This window comes from Leucoraja erinacea, chromosome 29 (assembly GCF_028641065.1).
Source record: "Leucoraja erinacea ecotype New England chromosome 29, Leri_hhj_1, whole genome shotgun sequence".
Classification (NCBI taxonomy): domain Eukaryota; kingdom Metazoa; phylum Chordata; class Chondrichthyes; order Rajiformes; family Rajidae; genus Leucoraja; species Leucoraja erinaceus.
Genome location: NC_073405.1, coordinates 6,718,779 through 6,742,018, shown reverse-complemented (window position 1 = coordinate 6,742,018; position 23,240 = coordinate 6,718,779). Strand labels below are relative to the sequence as shown.

General features: G+C 46.0%; 2 protein-coding genes across 3 annotated transcripts; one reads left to right on the top strand and one right to left on the bottom strand.

Annotated features, from left to right (window-relative positions):
- Positions 1-7,398: 7,398 nt before the first annotated feature.
- kxd1 (KxDL motif containing 1) lies at positions 7,399-16,791 on the top strand. 2 transcript variants are annotated; one of them, XM_055658464.1, is made up of 5 exons: positions 7,399-7,517; positions 10,441-10,547; positions 12,513-12,665; positions 13,956-14,002; positions 16,177-16,791. In XM_055658464.1, the coding sequence occupies exons 2-5, from the start codon at positions 10,453-10,455 to the stop codon at positions 16,392-16,394; spliced, it is 513 nt and encodes a 170-aa protein (XP_055514439.1). In that variant the 5' UTR covers positions 7,399-7,517; positions 10,441-10,452; the 3' UTR covers positions 16,395-16,791. The 2 variants fall into 2 exon arrangements, with proteins under 2 accessions (XP_055514439.1, XP_055514438.1); XM_055658463.1 differs by having other exon boundaries at positions 7,407-7,643.
- A 1,987-nt stretch (positions 16,792-18,778) lies between these two features.
- LOC129711083 (protein S100-A1-like) lies at positions 18,779-23,240 on the bottom strand. The gene is made up of 3 exons (XM_055658467.1): positions 23,085-23,240; positions 22,208-22,360; positions 18,779-19,061 (listed from the first exon to the last, which is right to left on the bottom strand). Exons 2-3 carry the CDS (start codon positions 22,346-22,348, stop codon positions 18,891-18,893), a joined length of 312 nt encoding a protein of 103 aa, XP_055514442.1. The 5' UTR covers positions 22,349-22,360; positions 23,085-23,240; the 3' UTR covers positions 18,779-18,890.

Genomic DNA, 23,240 nt, shown 5'->3' with positions numbered 1-23,240 from the left:
TGCTACTCCAGTCAGCGGATAGACAATACATGATTACAATTGAGCCATCCACAGTGTACAGATACATGATAAAGGGAAATACATGAAAAACGTTTAGTTAACGTTAGTGCCAAGCAGATGGAGTTCATGGCATACAACTTGGTGAGCATGAGCCTCTCAAGACCAGTGGCCGTGCATCACTCAAGAAAGTGGAGGACTTCAAGTACCTGGGAGCGAGGATGCAGAGCTCGGAGTTATGACATCAAGGTCCGGAAAGCGCTCGCAAGGAAAAACCCTCAATGACATGGGGAAAATCTGGACATCTCAGATGTCTAAGGGTCTAAAACTGAGATTCTTCCATGCAACTGTAGAGACCATATTATTGTACGGGTGTGAAGCATGGACTCTCACTCGAACACTGTCCAAGTCTCTCGATGGTACCTACACCAGAATGCTCAGAAAAGTTCAAAATGTCAGATGGAGGGACCACATGACCAACGCCCTGCTCTATGGGGAGAATCCACCTCTGACCGAGAAGATCAGGTTGAGAAGGATGAGACTCGCTGGTCACTACCACCGCTACCCAGAAATGACCAGCAAACAAGGTTGTGCTGTGGGAACCTGCCCATGGAAGACGTGACCCAGGACGATGCTGAAGACGTTGATGGAAGTCGCATGTGTAGAGACAAAAGAGGAGCTTGCCAGCTGCATGGAGGACAGAGATGTGCGGTGCGTCTGTCACCGTGCCCATCGGAAACCAGCACCACTGCGTCGCTAATGTTTTCAACGATGATGATGATGCAAGATAAAGCTAGTAAATTCTGATCAAAGATAGTCCGAGGGTCTCCAATGAGGTAGATAGTAGTTCAGGATAGTCTTTGTTAGGATAGTTCAGTTGCCTGGGAAGAAACTGTCCCTGAATCTAGAGGTGTGCGCTTGACCGAGGGGAGAAGAGGGAGTGGCTGGGGTGCGACTCATCCTTGATTCTGCTGGTGGCCTTTAACAATGTTATTACAGAATTATATATAATTCTAAGAGATGTAAGGGAAATGCCTTCTCATTGTTGGAGTATTAAATATTTTACCACAGGGAAAAGGGGAGGCACAGACCTCATATATAGAAAGATTTGCAGATGCTGGAATCTTGAGTGCAACATAATAGTGCCGGAGGAACTTAGCGGGTCAGACAGCATTTCTGGAGGCAATGGACAGGCAATGTTTCAGTTTGGGATCCAATTGGAGTACAATTTAAAGCACGGATGTGGATAGAATGAATTAGATTGATGAAGAGAAAGGAGGAGAGGAGTTGGAAAAGGGACCATGATAGTGCAAGTGGGTGAAAGCAGGATCAAAGAAGGGAGATAAGGAGCAATATGGGGTCATGGCATTGTAAAAGGGACAAATTGAGGGACATAGAGATAAAATAGAGCGTAGGGGAAAAGCAGGGAGCAAAGCTGAAGGGAGCATACAAGATCTGCAGTTGTTTCTTTGTGTAAGAGTGGGAAGAAGCCTGCAAATTTTGCTCACATGATTGAAGGAGGCGTGGAAACCAAGCTGGTGACTGGAATATCAATGTGATGAATGTTGGGCTACAACGAGGTTGAGCAGGACCATGGGATGACTGAAAATGAACTTGCAAAGATATAATGAGCCAAATGTTTTTGCTCTAAGTTGCAAATATTTAATTCTACTGGTTATACTGTATATGGTCCCTGTTTATTAAGGGCAGAATCAACCATTGTTTAATTATACAGAGCCATGGTCCATTCTACACAAAACTGGGCATGTGCAGGGCATGTAAGGCTAATGTAGACACAAGCAACAGCAGATGCTGGAATCTTGTGTTGAACACAAAGTGCTGGAGTAACTCAATGGGTCAGGCAGCATCTCTGGAGGACATGGATATGTGACGTATTGTGTCAGGACCCTTATACAGAGTCTGTCGTAGGATCCTGAACCAAAATGTCACCTATACATGTTCTCCAGAGATGAGAGAAAGAATGTTTAATTGTCATATGTACCAAATTGGAACAATGACATAGGTTTGCAAACAGTACTCATTAGATAAAATAATTTAGTTTAAAAGTTCAATGAATAAAAAACCCAACATAGTGCAAAATAAAACAAAGCTCAAAGTACCTGGTGCAACGAAAATAGTTTGGGGTTTAGTTGGAGTTCATAGTGTTCAATAGCCTGACGGTTTTGGGAAAAAGTTGTTCCTGAACCTGGATGTCACCGTTTTTTTTAAAATTTACGTTCTTCCAGATAGCAGGAATGAAATTATCATCATCCTTTTTTGGCCAGAGTGATATGGGTTCTTGATGGAGCTGGCTGCCTTTTTGATACAGCGTCTCCTATAGATTTCTTCAACAGTGGGGAGGCCAGTACCCTTGATGGACTGGGCAATGCTCACCACTTTTTGTAGTCTCCTACCTTCCTGGGATGCTGCCTGACATGCTGAGTTACTCCAGTACTTTATGTTCTAAGCAAGGCTAAAGAGCAATACAGTAAGACAGCACACAAGTAAAGCTACTTACAACACGAAGGTCTCTGGAGTTAGTTTAGATGGAAAATGTTGCCTGGAACCATTGTAAAGACCTGGTGGTTGTGTTGAGTGTTGCACTGACACTTCTGCTGTTGTTGTCCAAGACTCAGAGACGGCCAAATTCACTATGTTTATCAGGCAGTAACCCTACTGCATGCAGAGCAATGCCCTCCAAATGTTTTACTGAACATCATTCTCCCAATGAGAGGCAGGTGGAATGTCATGAAATCTCTGCCGTTAGTTTGAGGGAAGTCTTCTACAAGAAATTCTTCAGCTCACAGAATGTTTGCCAATGTAATCAATAGTCAATAGATATAATGAAGTTCTTTATTTTGCACACATTGAGAAGTTGCATCATTAACCCACCCAAGGATATGCATATGGCTGAAGTGCAACCAGAACCTGAGGAGAAACCCCCTTAAACTATTCTAACAGGGGCTGCAACCTCGTCTTTTTTCATGGATACACTGAATGCAAACTCATCCAGAGCATAAATCTCAAGTTTGACAGTCTTAGCTTTCGTCTATTATTGTCACGTGTGTCGAGATGCTGTAAATGCTTTGTTTTGTATGCTATCCAATCAAATCAGATAAAACTTTACATGAACACAATTAAGCCAACTCAAGTACAACTTAAAATCCTTATTTGACATTACGCCTCTCCTTGAGCTTGATAAGACTCAAAATGCTGGAGTAACTCAGCGGAACAGGCAGCATCTCTGGAGAGAAAGATTGGGTGATGTTTCGGGTCCAGGTTCTTCTTCAGACTGCGTTTCCTACTCTCCAGAGATGCTGTCTGTCTCGCTAAGATACTACAGCATTTTGTGTCTATCTTCAGTGTAAAGCAGCATCTGCAGTTCCTCCATACACATTTCCTTGATCATCATTACTTTTTTGCCTATCTTTCATTAATTTGTTCTATATTTTTCTATATCACCGTCTATATCTCTTGTTTCCCTTACCCCTGACTCTCAGTCTGAGGAAGAGTCTCACCTATCCATGTTCTCCAGAGATGCTGCCTGTCCCGCCGAGATACTCCAGCACTTTGTATCTATCAACAATGGACCATTGTGGGCTCCAAACATCCTTGATCATTGTTGCTTTTTGCATATCTTTCATTAATTTATGGACAATAGGTGCAGGAGTAGGTCATTCAGCCCTTCTAGCCAGCACTGCCATTCAATGTGATCATGGCTGATCATCCACAATCAGTATCCCATTCCTGCCTTATCATCATATCCCTTGACTCCACTATCTTTAAGAGCTCTATCTAACTCTCTCTTGAGAGCATCCCGAGAACCTGCCTCCACCACCCTCTGAGGCAGAGAATTCCACAGACTCACAACTCTCTGTGAGAAAAAGTGTTTCCTCGTCTCCGTTCTAAATGGCTTACCCCTTATTCTTAAACTTTGGCCCCTGGTTCTGGACTCCACCAACATCGGGAACATGTTTCCTGCCTCTAGCGTGTCCCCCACCAGTTTGCGTACAGAGCAAATAGATCCACAGAGGACGCTGTAGCCACAGCTCTCCATGCTGCACTGTCTCACCTGGAGCAGCAGGGGAGCTACGTGCGGATGCTCTTTGTGGACTACAGCTCTGCTTTTAATCCTTCCCCACAAACTGGTGGACAAACTGGGGGACTTGGGACTTCCACACTCCACCTGTACGTGGATAAATAGCTTCCTGTCGGGTCGCAGCCAGAGAGTCAGGGTGGGCCATCACACATCCACGGCCCTCAGCCTCAGTACCGGCTCTCCACAGGGCTGCGTACTGAGCCCCCTGCTCTACACCATCTACACACATGACTGCACCCCCGCCCACCACAGCAACACCATTGTCAAATTTGCGGATGACACTACAGTGGTGGGACTCATCTCCGGGGGGGACGAGTACGCCTACCGGGATGAGGTGGAGCAGCTGACAGTGTGGTGCGAAGAAAATAACCTGCTCCTCAACACCTTAAAGACAAAGGAAGTAATAATAGACTTCAGGAAGAACAAAACGGACATGGTACCATTGACTATCAGAGGGGACTGTGTAGAGAGGGTGGCGGATTTCCGCTTCCTGGGAATCCATATTGAGGAGGACCTGACGTGGAGCGTGAACACCACTGCGCTGCTGAAAAAGGTCCAGCAGAGACTGCACTTCCTGAGGGTGCTCAGGAAGAACAACATCACTCAGAGACTGCTGCTGTCCTTTTATCGGTGCTCCATTGAGAGCATACTAACATACTGTGTATGCGTTTGGTACACCAGCTGCACAGCGGCTCAGAGGAAAGCGCTCCAGAGGGCCATTGACAACGCCCAGAGGATTGTTGGCTGCCCTCTCCTTACCTTGGAGGACTTACACAGTTCCCGCTGCACCAAAAAAACCCAGAATATCATAAAGGACATTTCCCACCCCGGACACTCCCTGTTTGAACTGTTGCCGTCAGGCAGACGGTACAGATCTACAAGGACAAGGACGAACAGACTAAAAAACAGTTTTTACCCCACTGCTATAAAAGCACTAAATGTAGCCGCCAAGGAACGCAGGGGCGATACAGACTAAGGGACTGTGGTAACTGTGAAATCGACAGAAGGATGGAGGGTTGGGTGTGTATGCGTGCTGTGTTCGTGATATTTATTTAGTTGTTTATCTTTATTATTTTACCGTGTATGTATCGTTAGCTTTTAGAAATGTTTGAATGCTGCACTGACTGGCTGACATTTTAAATTTCATTGTACATGGTCCATATTACAATGACAATAAAGAAACTATTCTATTCTATTCTATTCTATTCTATTCTATTCTATTCTAAACCCTTAATAATCTTATATGTTTCAATAAGATCTCCTCTCATCCTTCTAAATTTCAGAGTATACAAGCCCAGCTGCTCCATTCTATCAACATATGACAGTCCCACCATACCGGAAATTAACCTTGTGAACCTACGCTGCACTCCCTCAATAGCAAGAATGTCCTTCCTCAAATTTGGAGACTAAAACTGCACACTATACTCCAGGTGTGGTCGTACTGGGGCCCTGGACACTGCAGAAGGACCTCTTTGCTCATATACTCAACTCCTCGTGTTATGAAAGGCCAACATGCCATTCGCTTTCTTCACTGACTGCTGCAACTGCATGCTTACATTCAGTGACTGATGAACAAGGACCCCCAGATCCCGTTGTAATTCCACTTTTCCCAACTTGACACCATTCAGATAATAATCTGCCTTCCTGGTTTTGCCACCAAATTTGTTCCATATCTCTCTCTAACACAGTCTATATCTCTCGTTTCTCTTTCCCCTGACTCTCAGTCTGAGGAAGGGTCTAATGTATTACTTTTCTCCAGAGATGCTGCCTGGGTTACTCCAGCTTTTAGTCTATACAGAAATCAATGCCTGGGATCATCGTAGGTGCCCAAAGTCCAAGTTCTTCCCACCGCTGAGATCTCTACAAGCTTTTAGTCAGGAGTGTCGGAAGGAACTGCAGATGCTGGTTTAAACCGAAGATAGCCACAAACAGCTGGATGTAACTCAGCGGGTCACTCAACATCACTGGATTAAAAGGAATGGTGATGTTTCGGGTCGAGACCCTTCTTCATACTGCCAAGAGTGTTTTATTATCCCATGTCCCAGACAGAACAGTGAAATTCTTATTTGCAGCAGCACAACAGAATATGTAAACATGGTACTCTGTAAACACTGTCAACACCACAAATGTCGGGTGTTAATTCCAGTCTAATGAGTTAAATTAAAAATCCCCAGGTAACTTGATGCGATTCAAACACAGGTCTCTGGTTTATTATGTAGAAACAAAGAACTGAAGATGCTGGTTTACCATGGAAAGACACAAAGTGGCTGAATAGTGAGTGACCTTTTACGAGGATGTTGCCAGGACAAGAGGGTCTGATCTTTAGGCAGAGATTGAGTAGGCTAGGACTCTATTCCTTGGAGCGTTGGAGGATGAGGGGTGATCTTATAAAGAGGTGTATAAGATCATGAGAGGAATAGATCAGGTAGATGCACAGAGTCTCTTGGCCAGAGTAGGTGAATCGAAGACCAGAGGATATAGGTTTTATGGCGAAGGGGTCTCAATCCTAAACATCACCCATTCCTTCTCTCCAGAGACGCTGCCTGTCCCGCTGAGTCACTCAAGCATTTTGTGTCTATCTTCGGGGAAAAGATTTAATAGGAATCTGAGGAGTAACTTTTTCACACAAAGGGTGATGGGTGTATGGAAAAAGCTGCCAGAGCTGGTTGAGGCAGGGACTATCTCAACATTTAAGAAACATGTAGACAGGTACATGGATAGGACAGAAAAAGCTGGAGTAACTCAGCGGGACAGGCAGCATCTCTTGGAGAGAAGGAATGGGTGACGTTTCGACTCTTCAGTCTGAAGGGTCTCGACCCGAAATGCCACCCATTCCTTCTCTCCTGAGATGCTGCCTGTCCCGCTGAGTTACTCCAGCATTTTGTGTTTAGCTTCGGTTTAAACCAGATTCTGCAGGTCTTTCTTACGCATGGATAGGACAGGTTAGAAATAGGAATAGGAATTATTTATTGTCACATGTGACTAGGCACAGTGAAATTCTCTGCTTGCATACACAATGTATATTGTGCATATAATTTGGAGGGATCTGGACCAAACGCGGGCAGGTGGGACTAGTGTAGCTGGGACATGTTGGCCGGTGTGGGCATGTTTCCACATTGTATCACTCTATGACTCTATGAATAGTGAGAGACCTTGCCTTCCATTGTCCAGGGAGGCGTCCATCCGTCCATCGCGGGCGGGCCGGCCTTCCCCGCCCCGTTGCCATGGAGACCCCGCGCAGTCGCGCCCGGGAGACACCGGGCCGGGGGCGGGGCCAACGGCGCGCACGCGCGTTCCCGTTTCCAGGGTGACGCTGTGGAGGGGCCGGGCTGGGCCGAGGCGCTAGGCCCGAGGGAGGGCAGCGGGGGCAGCGCCCACTGGCAGCCGCCGCATCGCGGGCTGGGAGCCGCCGGCCCGACCGGTGAGTCACCGGGAGTGGAGTAAGTGGCAGAGATCCTGCTTCCGCTGGAAGATCGTAGAGGCCGGCGGGAGCATCGAGGTGCCCAACTCTGGGCAGAGTGTGGGTGAACACTGGGATACAGTGTGGGTAAGTCTAAGTGTAGGGGTGACAACACTGGACACAGCGTGGGTACGTGTAGGGGTGACCACACTGGACACAGTGTGGGTAAGTGTAGGGGTGACAACACCAGGACACAGTATGGGTACGTATAGGGGTGACCACACTGGACACAGTGTGGGTACGTATAGGGGTGACCACACTGGACACAATGTGGGTAAGTGTACGGGTGGCAACACCAGGACACAGTGTGGGTACGTGTAGGGGTGACAACACTGGACACAGTGTGGGTACGTGTAGGGGTGACCACACTGGACACAATGTGGGTAAGTGTACGGGTGGCAACACCAGGACACAGTGTGGGTACGTGTAGGGGTGACAACACTGGACACAGTGTGGGTACGTGTAGGGGTGACCACACTGGACACAGTGTGGGTGGCAACACCAGGACACAGTGTGTAGGGGTGACAACACCAGGACACAGTATGGGCAGGTGTAGGGGTGACTGAATGCTGGGACACAGTGTGGGTGGGTCAGGCCTCCAGCTCTATGAACTTGGAGTACAGTACTGGTGGGCTCAGCTCTGCTGAAGAACACGGAAGTACAGTACTGGTGGCGACAGGTCTGTCTGTATAACATGAGGGTGTATAACTGATGGGGACAGGTCTGCCACTGCATTATGGATACAGTAGTGGTGGGACATGTCTGTCGCTGTACAGCTGGTGTACAGTACTGATGGGGATGGGTGTGTCACTATATAACATTGGGGTACTGTACTGATGTGTACTGATGGGACAGGTCTGTTGCGGTGTAACACTGGGGTACAATACAGGTGGAAAAGTCTGTCACTGTATAACATGGGACAGATATGTAAAACACTGCAGTGCAATACCTTTGGGGGCATGTTTGTCACTGAGTGGCACTGAGACATTAGAATACAGTACTGGTGGAGCAAGGGGGTGTTCTGTCACGGTATATAACATTGGGATTAAGTAATAGTTGATGACAGTCTGTCTGCATTACCTGTAGGTGCGGCGTCAGTGGGTGCATATCTGTTATTATATTACGGCGGGGCACAATGGTGGTGCAGCATTTATCACTTTGGCTTTGTTGCTCGAGGGATGCAGGATCGATCCTGATTTTGTGTTGTCTGTGCACATTCTCCCTGTGACTGCATGGGTTTGCATTCGAAGCTCCAGTAGCCTTCCACATCCTAATGGTGTGCTGGTAGGTTATTGACTACTGTAAAAAAAAACAATCCTCTAGCCTAGGCAAGTGGCAAAAGAATCAAAGAGAAATTGGAACAAAATAAAAGCTGCTGGAGGAACTCAGTGGCACTATCTGTGGAAGCAAAGAGATAGTTGATGTATTGGGTCGTGATCAGTCCTGATTATTAAGTTCCTCTCCTACAGCTCCAGATTCCAGCAAGTGCAATTTCTTGGTCATGGTCAAAGAGAAATGAATGGGCATGGGACAGATAGAGAATAAGCTGCAGTGCTACAGAAAGATTATATGAAAGGCATGGGACTGTAGGCATAGCTCTGCTGGGAGAAGATGGTGACCAAACGGGCAAAGAGGCGCTTCTGTGCCATAAGAAGTGGTATTGGTTTATTATTGTCAATGTCATGTGTGCTGAAGTACAACAAAATGCTGTCCAGTCAAATCATATCATACTATACATAGCAGTAAACTAACTTTAACTTGAACTAGATAGGTCTTATACATCTGGGCACAGTTTTGCTTGTTAGCACTGTAGTTTATGATACTGGGGTACCATGATGATGGAACAGGTCTATTACTGTAGGACGTTTTAGTGTAGCATTGATGGGCACATAATTGCTGAATAACATCAAGTTACAGTACAGTGGGGACAGATTATAACTCTTGTGGTTATGGACATGTATTACCCTGCCAAAGTACTGTAGAGCCAGGTCAATCAATTTGCAACACTGGGTTACAGACCTGAAATGGTACAGGTCTTGTATGGTAGTGGTGTGAGTGTCACTGTTTAATATTGGGGAATAATTATGATGGGTACATGGTTGTTGCCGTGTAACATCTCAGTGCTGTCCTGTAGGAATATGCCTGGCACGAAAGCAGGATACAGTTCTGATGGATGCTAGTCTGACACTACACTGCAAATGGGTATAGGTCTAACATAGTACTGTATAACAAATCAATCCCTGTGGCTTACTGAGGAATGTTGGGGATCAGTATTGCTTCGTTCTGGACTCCTGCTGTGTTGTACTAGTACACAGTACTGGTGAAGACAGGTCTGTCATTGTGTAACACTGAGTATATTGCAGCTTGGTGCAGATCTATCTGTTATACGGGCACAGTGTTGATGTCTACATATCGGTGACTTTATTGCACTGAGGCATAGTGCCGATGGGAACTGGTCTGAAGAATGGGGTTGAGAGGGAAATATAGATCAGCCATAATCGAATGGGGGAGCAGACTCAATGGGCCAATATTGCTCCAATGTCTTATGTAGATATGGATTGTACAGATACAGTATGGAAACAGGCCCTTCGGTCCACCGAGTCTGCTGACCAGTAGTTATCCATACTCTAGTTCTATTCTACACAATTAAAGTACAAACCTGCATGTCTTTGGAATGTGGGACGAAACATGAGCCCCCGCAGGAAACGTAAGCACTCACAGGGAGAACGAACAAACTCCATACAGATGACACCCGTACTCAGGATTGATCCCAGATCTATGGTAACTCTACTGCTGTGCCACTATGCTGCTGTGGGAGAGTACTATGAGTTACGATGCTTCTACCGTCTGTTCTCTGGATAATGGTTTGTTATGTCCATGCCAGGCTGTCACAGGGATGGAGTCCTCCGCTGCTGGCGTGTTCTGCAGCAGGATGTTGAGCATGGTGAACCGCGAGGATGTCAATGCCATTGTCCAGGCACAGAGACATATGTGAGTACACTGTTGCTGGCGGCACTGCCCAGTCTCTGCTGCCCATCCCTTGACACAGAGACAGGCACACGTCATAATCCTTGGAACTTCTCTTTAATTTTAATCCAGTGCTTAAGTAAAGCTGTTTATTCCAATTATTTAAAGTGAAACTCGTCAAAAGCAAATCAACAACATCGCTTAGGTTTTCCATATCAGCACATGTTTCATGGGGATCCAGGGGCAGAATATTTGCTGTCAAAGTTGTTAACTATTAGTGTTATTCATCTTGGACAGTTTATAGAACTACTGGACAGGGTTGGTCCACAAGTTAAAGTTCTCAATTGGGACAAGCCCAATTTTGCTAGTATTCGAAAAGAGCTTGCAAAAGTTGATTGGAGTAGGTTGATGGCGGGCAAAGGCCCGCCTGGAAAGTTTTTAAAAGTGCGGTTGTGAGAGTTCAAGATATGCATGGTCCTGTTAGAGTGAAGGGCAAGTCAAGAGGAAGGAACCCTGGATGTAATGAGAAATTGAGGCACCGGTCAGGGAATAGGAGGCATTGGTGAGATATATAGGCAGCTGGGATCAAGTGTATCTCTGGTATAGGGGGTTGAGGTGCATTGTTAAGAAGGAAGTCAGGAGACTGCAAAAGGGGGGCCTGAAACAGCTCTGGCAGATAAGATTAAGATATATTCATAATATCCAAAGAGATATTATGAATTTATGGTGGGGAAATGGGTAACTAGAGAGAGTATTGCGCCACTCAGTAGTCAGTGTTCTTCTATGTGTGGAACAGCAAGAGATGGGCAAAATTCACAATGTATATTTTCTCCTCTGTTTTTTACCGTGGAGAAAGAGGTGAAGACTAAGGAACTTGGGGAAAGTTAACAAAGATGTCTTGAGGACAGTCAGTACTACAGTTGAGATCCTGGACATCCTAAGACTTATTAAGGTAGATAAATCTCCCGGCCCTCATCGGATATATCTATGGACACTGTGGAAAGCTAGAGAAGAAGTTACAGGAGACCTGGCTAATATATATGAATCATTGTTAGATACGGGTGAAGTGCAGGAAGACTGGAGGGAAGCTAATGTTGTGCCTCTATTTAAGAAAGGATACAAAGATAAACCTGGGAACTAAAGGCCAGTAAGCACAACATCTGTGGTGAGAAAGTTACTGGTTACTGGCATCACAGGTAGATAGGATGGTGAAGAATGCTTTTGGTATGCTGGAGTTCAGCAGTCATGGAATTGAGTACAGAAGCTGAAATGTTATGTTATAAATGTATAAGACATCAGTGAAGAAACACTTGGAGTATCGTGTTCAGGTTTGGTTACCCTGCTACAGAAAGGATGCTATTAAGCTGAGAAAGCTACAGGGAAGGTTTACGAGGATGTTTCCAAGACTCTAGGGCCGAGGCAATAGAGAGATTGGGCAGGCCAGGACTTTATTCCTTGGAGCGCAAGTGGCTGACGGATCTTCTTAGAGAGCAATATAAAATCATGAGCGGAATAAAAATGGTGATTGCACAGTCTTTTTTCCAGGGTAGGACATTCAAGAACTAGCAGGCATTGGTTTAAGGTAGGAGGGGAAAATTTTAATAGGAACCTGAGTAGTAACCTTTTCACATGTGGTGGGTGTATGGAACAAGCTGCAAGAGTTGTATTTGAGGCATTTACAATAAAGGTATTTAAAAGACATTTGGGCAGGTACATGAGGAGGATATGTACCAAGGACGAGGATACAGGACTCGCTTCGATAGGGCATCTTAGTCAGCATGGACTAGTTGGGCCGATGGAACCATTCTCATGCTATATGACTCTATTACATGTAATGTGGTGGTGCAATATGCTTAATCACAATGCAAACCAAACCTTGGGAAAGGGGACTAGCTTAGATGGGACATCTTGGTTGGCATGGAGGAGCTGGGCTGAATGGCCTGTTTCTGTGCTCGACGACTCTTCATCTGAAGCTCTGCCTTCTCCCAGGCTGGACCGATTTGAGAAAACAAATGAGATGTTGCTGAACTTCAACAACCTATCGAGTGTGAGGCTGAGCCAGATGACAGAACGATACCTGAACCACACGCGGGCTCTTGTGGAGATGAAAAAGGATCTCGACAGTATCTTCCGCCGGATCAGGTACAGTGTCGGGAAGAGGAACAGTGAATGTGAGAGTGGAAGTAGAGTTCTTCTCTGCCACTTCCTTGTCATTGTGGACTACAACCCCCATCTCTTCACATTCCCCATGCAGCCCCCACCGCCGTTTCTCTAGTTCCACTTATTCCCCTGATTGAGTCATCATGGCCTGTCTCACCAAACATTCAGTGTTGACTCATTCTCCTCATATGATCCATTTTGCCTCTTGCCCATTCTAACTTCCCCATTTCTGTGGCTCCATTACACTTATGACTACGCAGCTTCACCAGTCCCTGCTATTCACCTTCCTCCCATCCTCTGTTCTTTTGGGTAGTCGCGGTAGAGTTGCTGCCTTACAGCGAATGCTGCGCCGGAGACCCAGGTTTGATCCCGATTACGGGTGCTGTCTGTACAGAGTTTGTACATTCTCCCCGTGACTTGCGTACCCTTTTAGAGATCTTCTGGTTCCTCCCACATTCCAAAGATGTACAGGTTTGTAGGTTAATTGGCTTGGTAAATGGAAAAATTGTCCCTCGTGGGTGTTAATGTGCAGGGATCACTGGTCGGCATGGACCCGGTGGGTCGAAGGGCCTGTTTCCGTGCTGTATCTCTAAAACTAAAACTAAAACTCTGGAACCCCATCCCACAAGCACCAACACTACCACCTTCATCACTCCCACTCTTTGATCTTTGTTTACAACCCCCTCTGGGGACTCAACCCACCCAGCCTCGACCACCCCCACTCCTCCTCCACAGCAGCTGTGTCCTTTGCCACATTATCTGAATAATCCACTACCACCCTCTGATTTCTTCCACCATACCAATTTTGCATTAGCCACCAGCTGCCATTGCTCCCTACACCCCTCGTGAATTGTGCCCCGGCAGGGTTATGTTTCCAGGAAGAGTTCAAATTTAGGAGATAAAAAGTGGAAATCTTCCTGTATTTTTATTTGCTAAATGCACTGCTTTGAAACTGTTCTTTCACTGTACTAGTTTCACCACTAGAGGGAGCAGATGCAGCATTAATGACTGATTACAGTTGGATAGGGAGCTGCTGAAATACATCATCAGCTGCTGTTCCACGTGGCTCAGTTACCTGTGTTGCTGAGTATAGGTGCTGATGCATAATGTTTCTGTATAAATGTGCATGCACTATTGCCGAACAGATAGGAGGAACATTCATGTTCTTTGGTGAAATGTTTCAGCATGTGATCCGGACAAATTAGCAGAAGAGTCTACAGTAATGTGCTGTCCGGGGTCAGGTAATGACGAGGTTTTTTTTTCCTCCTGCAGAACATTGAAGGACAAACTGTCAAAGCAGCACCCAGAGGCATTCAACAGTGAGTATGTGTGCAGGATAACTGTGTGGTTATTGGTAACCTTTGCATCTGGGGCTCTTAGGAAGGGTGCATTAGTTTAGTTTGGTTTGTTATTGCTGCGTGTACAGTGAAAAGCTTTTGCGTGCTATCCAGTCAAAGAAAAGACTGAACATGATTGGAATCAGGCCATCCACAGTGCACCGATAAAGGGCACGACATTCAGTGCAAGATAAAATTTGATTAAAGATACTTCAAAGGGTGTCCAGTGAGGTAATGAGAGGTCAGCACCGCACTGTGGCTGATGAGAGGTCTGTTCAGTTGTCTGATAACAGCTGGGAAGAAACTGTCAGTGAATCTGGAGGAATGCGTTTTCAAACTTCTGTACCTCTTGCCTAATGGGAGAGGGGAGAAGAGGGAGTGAACGGGGTGAGACTGGTCCTTGCTGGTGGCCTTGCTGAGGCAATGTGAAGTTAGGTGGAGTCAATGAAAGGGAGGTTGGTGTCCTTGATGGTCTGGGCTACGTCCACAACTCTGTGATACTGAGTGTATTCGAACTGAGTGGAAATAGAAATAGCTTTTTCACTTGTAAAGCAGTCCAGAACCAGGAGGGGACATGTGCAATCACTCATTAATAGGTTTTACATTTTAACAGGATTTTTTGTTTTATTCATGGAACGTGAGAACCATTGGCTAGGATAAAACTTACTCTCACCAATTGCTCTTGAGTTGAGTAGCTTGCTGGTAGCTTTGAGAGGGCAGAATCAGCTAGTCTGGATCACATGCAGACTAAATGTAGTGTGGCTGGCAAAATACCTCCCTGTTAAAACAGATGGGTTTTATAGGAATGTTTTGCCTGGTCATCATTCCTGACAGGAACTTTTTATTCTAGGATTATTACATTCAATTTATATTTGCCAGCTGCTCTAGTGGAAATTAAGCTTGTATTTAGCATTTTATCGGGATGCATCATAGCCTGGTTTGGGAACAGTTCCAGAAATTCCAGAGAGTTGTGGACGTAGCCCAGACCATCTCACAACCCATCCTCCGTTGATTCCATCTACACCAGGCCACCAGCTTAATCAAGGGACCGGTCCTACCCCGGTCACTCCCTCTTCTCCCCTCTCCCTTCAGGCCAATCGGCCTTCAATGTTAAATCTTGCACTAAATGTTGTACGATTTATCCTATATCTGTGCACTGTGGATGCCTTGATTGTATTTATGTATAGTCTTTGACTGGATAGCACACAAACAAAAGCTTTTCACTATACCTCAGCACACGTGACAATAATGAACTCAACTAACTTCTGATTTATGGCCAGATTTAAATAATATCACACCCTATTTCCCTCTTTGAAGTCGATGGGGAACTTGTTCTCACAGGGAGTGGCGGAAGCGAGTGGAAGAATTGGATTTAAGAAGTTAGATAAATTACATAGGGGAGTAGTCTGCTGACGGGGGCAGATGGTCATGTGGAGCCTAAGAGCTGACATGGATCTGTGCCCGCTGGTGGTGAAATGCTCTATGGACTCTGGCTACATGCCAGAGCATGCCTGGTGTGTGAGCAAGAGCAGCATCTCTGGAGGTAGGGAGGAGTTAACACGTTGACCAGAAAACGGAAAGTCAAACAATAGAACGTATGTTAACATAGAAACATAGAAGATAGATTTCTTCTGGATATAGACACAAAATGCTGGATCAACTCAGTGAGTCAGGCAACATCTCTGGAGAAAATGGATAGGTGACATTTTGAGTCGGGAATCATTTAGTTTAGTTTAGAGATATAGTGTGGAAACAGGCCATTTGGCCCACCGAATCCGCGCCGACCAGTACACTAACACTCTAGGGACAATTTACAATTTGTACCAAAGCCAATTAACCTAACCTGTACGTCTTTAGAATGTGTCCAGATGACCTTTGGCAGAGTGGTTCCCTGACTGGCCAATTGTTGGCCAGGGACGGTGTGATCTTTGCAGATGAGATGGGGATGTTGGTGTGTGATGTTTTGCTGGACAGGGAAAGTTATTTGTCGGTAACAGTTGGAAGGAATGTTTGAATTGGGGTTTTTTTCCCCGAATCGTGAAATCCATTAATCTGTCAATGTCCACGTGGCATTGATCCATAATCAAGGACTGATTCCAGAGACTTACCAACCGGGTTGCCATGCTTGCTGATCTTTGCTTGTGTTTTGAGGATAGGTATCCGCGCGTCTGTCGATGTGGAAGACGAGGAATTTGATCCCAACCCAAAGAGCTTGTTGCCCCTCTCCGACGCTCCAGAGCCGAGCTCCGATTCCAGCAACACCAGCCCCACGTTACTCACGCCTGGAGCAAGCGGGGACTCGGAAGACACCTCGCTGATTAAGGAACAGGTTGACGGGCACGCGCAGCTGGTGACTGAGGGCGGGGGAGAGTAAAGCTCTTGAGTGTGTGTACCTGCAGAACGTTCCTCCGCCGGGAGGAGTGAAGGCAATACGAGGAGCAGGGCCCCGAGGAGCTGCGGAGCTCTCAATGAAGCTTCTGGTGTGTTACTGTTGAGGCAAAGACACTGGGTTCACGCCTGCCAGGGAGAACAGTATTCTCCCCAACCACGCGCCGTCTCTCTTGTTCATTTTCATTGCAGTGTGGATTGCTCGATGAACCTGATCACTGTGAGTTCTAGAGGTTTACAGTGGAGGAACTGCTGTGTGATTAAGGATGTAACGGTAGAATCACAGTTGCTACGCCAGCCACACTCGCTGTGTGACTAGGATTTCTACGGTGTGGATTTATCATAAAAATGTAAAATGCAACAAAATAAAGTGTAGCTGGTAAGATGGCATCTAGTCTATGTCAGGTGGGAGGTGTGGATAGCTGTTGGTTGCCATGGTTGGGAGAGAAGGATAGGAAGGTTGGGGGTGAGGGGTGATCCTTTGTCCATTCATGTCCATTAAAACAGCTAGTGGCAGGAAGACGGATGCCACCAGTGTGACCAACTGCTGTGGCAGTACCTTGATGTCCTCATCTTTTTTTTAATTTAAAAAAATTGAACTGAGTTACCGAGCCACCATCTCGGGATGTTTTAGGTCCCCCTGTCAGATAGACATTTGTGCTAGTGAAAACGCAAAGGAGTCAAACCCCTGCAAAGAAAATTCATGGAGTCAACAGATTTGGAGCATGACCTGCTGGGTGTAATCGCAAAGTGACCGCTTCCCATCAGAAGTCCCTGAAACAGGTAGACAAAAGTTCTGGAGAAACTCAGCGGGTGCAGCAGCATCTGTGGAGCGAAGGAAATAGGCAACGTTTTTAGAGCCCGAAACCCTGAAGGAAATAGACAACGTTTCGGGACGAAACCCGGAAGGGTTGCGTCCTGAAACGTTGCCTATTTCCTTCGCTCCACCGATGCTGCTGCACCCGCTGAGTTTCTCCAGCTTCGGCCCGAAACGTTGCCCATTTCCTTTGTTCCATAGATGCTGCTGCACCTGCTGAGTTTCTCCAGCACTTTTGTCTACCTTCGATTTTCCAGCATCTGCAGTTCCCTCTTAAACACAGAAGTCCCTGAAACGCTACTTGATGGGACTCTCTCATTTTGTTTTCATTTTCCTTAAATACTAAGCTCAACCCTCTTCATGTAACTTAATTTACCGTGTTTCAGGAAGGCAATTATTAAAGGTAAACTGCTGATGAGGCTGCACTAAAACATTCACTGTGCTTGTCTTCCGCGGATTTGATCGAAAAAGTGTTCAGTTTTTCCTCTGTACGGGACTTCCAAGGAAAGCTGCTATTCAAGGGTGGCACCAGAGCTGGCTGAGGAGCATCCTCTCTTAACCTCCCAATCCTGCATCATCCTGCATTTGTATGGTGTCCTTATAAAGGACCTTGCCTCTCAGAGGCATTATCAAGCAAGGGGTGACACTGGGCATTAGGACCGCAGCTTTGTTAAATTTGGTGAGTTGGTGACGTTTCGGGTCAAAACCCTTCAGACAGGGTATGGGGAGAGGCAGGCTAGAGATATACCATATAACAATTACAGCACGGAAACAGGCCATCTCGGCCCTTCTAGTCCGTGCCGAACACTTATTCTCCCATCTACCTGCACTCATCCCATAACCCTCCATTCCTTTCCCGTCCATATACCTATCCAATTTATTTTTAAATGATAAAATCGAACCTGCCTCTACCAGTTCCACAGGAAGCTCATTCCACACAGCGACCACTCTCTTGAGTAAAGAAGCTCCCCCTCATATTACCCCTAAACTTCCGTCCCTTAATTCTCAAGTCATGTCCTCTTGTTTGAATCTTCCCAACTCTCAATGGAAAAAGCTTATCCACGTCAACTCCGTCTATCCCTCTCATCATTCTAAAGACCTCTATCAAGTCCCCCCTTAACCTTCTGCGCTCCAAAGAATAAAGACCTAACCTTTCTCTGTAACTTAGTTGCTGAAACCCAGGCAACATTCTAGTAAATCTCCTCTGTACTCCCTCTATTTTGTTGGAAGGGCAGGGTGGGAGAATGACAGATCAAAGCATGTCGAATGGATCAGCTGAGGGGAAGGTGACAACGAGGTGTACAATCAGCAAAATTAAACAGGAGGACAGTGAAACTAGTCGGAGAACTAGGGTGGGGGAGGGAATGAGAGAGAAAGAAAGCAAGAGTTACTTGAGATTAGAGAAATCAACATTCATACTGCTGGGTTGTAAGCTGCCCAAGCAAAATATGATTCTTCCTCTCTTTGTTGCACCATCTAATCTCATCTCAGCCCACTGCTCCTGACTGATGCTTGCAGAGACAGCCGTGGGTACAAAGACGCAAGTCCTGCTGTTGGTTGTTCCAGTCACTTTATTATTTGGATTAAAAATAACAATAACAAGCACACTACACAGGTTGTTTACTAAAGGCTTTTGTATTCACATGATTGAGTTGAGATCACTAGTTACTTTTTGCAGCCCTTTGCCATTTGTTGCTTCTTCTGCAGATACAGTTCATTGCAGGAGTACATGATTCCTGCAATAAATGACACGAACTCTTCAAAGTTCACTTCTCCGTCTCTGTCAAAATCCAAATCTTTAAATAGCTGGTCAAAGTATTCAACGTTTTTTTTATTCTGTGGAGAGATGGAAACACAAATGAAACTAAGCTTACAGTTCAGTCACGACAACATTGTATCAAACAAGCTTGAGGAAGATATAAGCAAGGGTTCGATACAAAGTCAATGGTGGCACAGCGCCAGAGATCCAGCTGCAATCTTCACTACGGGTGCTGTCTGTATGGAGTTTGTACGTTCTCCCTGTGATCGCATGGGTTTTCTCTGGGTGCTCTGATTTCCTCCCACGTCCCAAAAACATGTAGGTTTGTAGGTTAATTTTGCTTCGATAAGAAAAGTGTAAATTGTCCCTAGTGTGTCAAATAGTGCTAGTGTATGAGGGTTGGTGGGCCGAATAGCCTGTTTGCATGCTGTACCTCAAGTCTAAAGCTCCCACTACAATGTCCCAGCAAACAGTCTGGGTAGGGACAGAAAGCACCCTGGTTGATAACATCCAGAGGCTGCTCTTCAATTTCTTCTGGACCAAAAGGACCCATTGCCATGGTTCAGAGTCTCCATTTGAGAAGACTTCAGTATCTTGGTGGTTGCATGCCCAAATGACAATTCACTGCCTTTAGACCTTGCAAAGCTATCTGTACAAAAAGGCATCCTCCTTGACGATATGCACCGAAAAATAATGGCAGGATTGGCCAAGCCTCTGGTCTCTTCCACCAGGAACATGGTTCAAATAACTTTCTCACTGGCAAACTTCAGAGTTTGGGGCGATGCTACACTACAATTGTACCCCATCGTTCATAAGTTATAGGAGTAGAATTAGGCCATTCAACTCGGGAGTGTGGGGTGATTACATTCAGACCTTTCAACACTTGGCTGGCATTGCTCGTAATAATTAAAATCCATCTCCCTTCCACAAAATGGAGGCCTAGACATGCCCCCAGACCTTCAAGGCCAGTAAAAGCACGATAGGTACACAGTTAAGCTCTTCCTTGTTCCATTAAAACAGAACCCAGGTTCAGAGTAGTCACAAAACAAAACTGCAGATGCTGTAATCTCTAGCAAAACAAAAAAGTGCTGCAGGAATTCACTGGGTCAGGCAGCATCTTTGAAGGAAATGCACAGATGACAATTGGGTCTGGGCTCTTTTTCAGGCTGAAGGGTCCTGACCCGAAACATAGTCTGCGCATTCCCTCCACAGATGCTGCCTGGCCTGCAGAATTCCTCCAGCACCAAGTATTTACAGCCAGATTCAGCGCAGGTTAGATGGATATCATTTAATTTGGCAAAGAAAAAAAGTAGCAAAGAAAAAAAGCTTGCCTAACAGTCCCAGGATGAATGCAATCTGGTTAGGCAGAAAATAGATTTTTTAAATATTATCTCACATTCCAAGGGTATACACATTGGTCAATGTTCCACACCCTCATTCTGAAGCCATGTATAATGCAATCATGAATGAGAACACAAATACAGGAAGTGTTTCTACAGATTTGATAGAATCTGTACATAGCAACAAGATAAGGTTCAGGCAGTATCTCTGGTTCCAGTCCAAAGAAGGGTTTCAGCCCACCCCCCCCCCCCCCCCCCCCCAAGATATCCCGCCTGACCCATAGAGTTACTCCAACATTTTGTGTCTACGGTATAAATCAGCATCTGTAGTTCCTTCCAACACAAGTTGAGGTTTTGGTCAGTTTCCAGCCACTCTGGTGCTTTCTATTGTCAAGAGGTGAATTTGTTCGTCATGGTGCTGCATTCAGTCAGAGATGGGAAGGAACTGCAAGGACATGTTGAGATGTACAGCTGGGAACTCAAGTGCTGCAGACTTGCTGGGTCTAGCCCAAGGCTTCAATTCAACCCTGCGACTCTTCACTCAATCTTGGCAGTGATTCAGAAGCCACTCCCTCATTCTAAACATTTGTCATCACTTTGTCAGTACTTTCTTTGTATTTGTATTCAGATCCCCCAACTCCAACTACCCACATTTGAGACAAGGAACTGCAAATGCAGGTTTGCAAAAAAAAGGTACAAAGTGCTGGAGTAAAAATTGTGTGTGTGTGTGAGCGTGCGTGTGAGAGCGTGTGTGTGTAAGCATACGGGGAGATTGACGGTCGGCATAGACTCGATGGGCTGAAGGGCCAGTTTCCACACTATCTGAAGTCTAAAAATCTCAGCAGGTCAGGCAGCATCTGTGGAGAATACACATAAGTGACGTTTTGGGTCAGGACCCTTTAGACCAAGGGTTCCTAATCTGGGGTAAATTTTGTATACCCAGGGGGTAAATTTGTTGATTCTGGATTTGTACATATTTTATTTCATTGACTGTGTTTGGTTCTGGTATACCGGTATCTGTTCATCATTAGTTGTTCATAAATAAGTGAAATAACATTGTTATGTGCTATTAAAGCTGCCAGGGGTAAACGGGACAAAAAAGATTGGGATCCCCTGCTTTAGACTGCCCAGCCTTGAGACAAGGAGCTACCTTGAGCTGGTGCTGACCGATTCTAAATGGACCCAGTTATCCATTCCTATCTGCTACGTGGTCATATTGATCCAACCCCGGCAGGCACTGAGGAGGAGACCGGAGCACAAGATGGATGGGGAATTACACACTCTCCTGTTGTTTGTAGACAAGATTCCAATCAGGAGAGATACCAAGGACTGCAACCCCAACAGGGCAAGAACACATTAAACATTCACCCTCTGATCCCCTGCCACAATTCTTCAGGGGCATACTGGAACAAACCTATTATTAGACACTTCTTGCTTGAAAATGTAGTCCAAATACAACTTTGAATAGTCTTGGGCCAGTATCTGTCTCAGCTGAGGTTCTCTCATCACCACTCAGTGCCTTCTCCTCCAGCAAGCTGAGCTGTTAACTATCTCCCTCTCGAGGCCTCATGTTGTGCAGTAACTCCACTTTCTCTTTCCCTCTTATTCTCCAACTCTCTTTATTCTCCCCCTCTCTCCTCCTCCATCTCCATTCTCCCCGCGTCATTACTGCCCCACCCCAATGCATCACATTAACTCAAATCGCTAAAAAAATGCAAATCCAGCTCCCCCTTTTCATCTGTCTCGGGGATCTGAGTCACTGACCCTAGCTCGCCCAAAGGAGGTGGTGGAGGGCAAGGCATCTAAGTGGGAGATTGTACTGTTTATCTAACCCAGGCTCATCTAACCCGGGAATGTGTCGTGCACGGGTTCACTAGATTTACCTTGGTGAGTTGGTTCAGTTCAACCTCCACCAGTTTTCTCATCTCAGGCTTGTTCAAAGTGTACTTGTCGGCCGTAGTGTACTCGTAGAAAACATCAATCAGGTTCTGCATCGACACCTCAATCCGGGATAGATTTGCCATGGTGTAGAGTGTCTGAGGAGAAGAGGAGAAACTCCAGTTTCGGGTAGGACTGAGAATGGAGGAAGCAGTAGGACATACCTGTGGACCTCCCTCCCCCCTCCCCCCTCCTCACCCCCCCACCCCCCCCCCTCTCCTCCTCACCCTCACCCCCCCTTCCCACCCTCCCCACCATCACCCCCCCTCCTCCTCCCTCATCTCCTCCTCCCCCCCCCTCACCCCCCTCCTCATCTCCGACACCCCTCCCTCATCTCCACCCTCACTCTCCCCCCCCCTCCCCCCCCCTCCCCTCCCCACCCCCGCAGCAACCGCGGTTACAGCAGATTTTTTTTTGTAATCTGGCGTCGGACTAAACGTTTTCCCAAAACTTTCGTCTAACTGCAAAACAATTTTTTTTTAAAGAAATGAAAACTTTCCTCAAACCGCCCAGGAACAACCCGCGTTTTGCCTCGAGATTAAACCCAAACCACGAGGAATGAAACGTTTGTAAAACTCGATCGCCCAAATCGCTAGATGTAATCTAGATAACGCATCTCCAATTAACTCATTATTAGATAACTAGCAGTAAACCCATTAAACAATTATTGACTTCCATTGGATAATATGACATAGCTAATCACATAACTCTTCACTCGATAACCGTTTGTAGACCCTCAGCAGTTAACTGGTCTCTAGTTAACCATCGCTAGGTTAATTGGTTAATTTGTTAATTTGTCTTCACTCTCAGACCAACTCTTACCTTCTCGCCTCGCCCAGATGTGTTGCATCTGCTAAGTGGCTGCTGTTTATATCTGGCCCAGCCCAAGTCTGTGTCAGTCAGCGCCTTGTGGCTGGCTGGTTCCTGGCTGCTGTCAATGTACCGCCTCCCAAAACCCTTACTCGTGGCGAAAGGAAT

Coding starts and splice junctions, on each gene's coding strand:
- kxd1 (XM_055658464.1), top strand. CDS start 10,453: ATGGAGTCCTCCGCTGCTGGCGTGTTCTGCAGCAGGATGTTGAGCATG. Junction 10,548..12,512: donor GTCCAGGCACAGAGACATAT/GTGAGTACACTG, acceptor GCCTTCTCCCAG/GCTGGACCGATTTGAGAAAA. Junction 12,666..13,955: donor AGTATCTTCCGCCGGATCAG/GTACAGTGTCGG, acceptor TTCCTCCTGCAG/AACATTGAAGGACAAACTGT.
- LOC129711083 (XM_055658467.1), bottom strand. CDS start 22,348: ATGGCAAATCTATCCCGGATTGAGGTGTCGATGCAGAACCTGATTGAT. Junction 19,062..22,207: donor AACTGAACCAACTCACCAAG/GTAAATCTAGTG, acceptor ATCTCTCCACAG/AATAAAAAAAACGTTGAATA.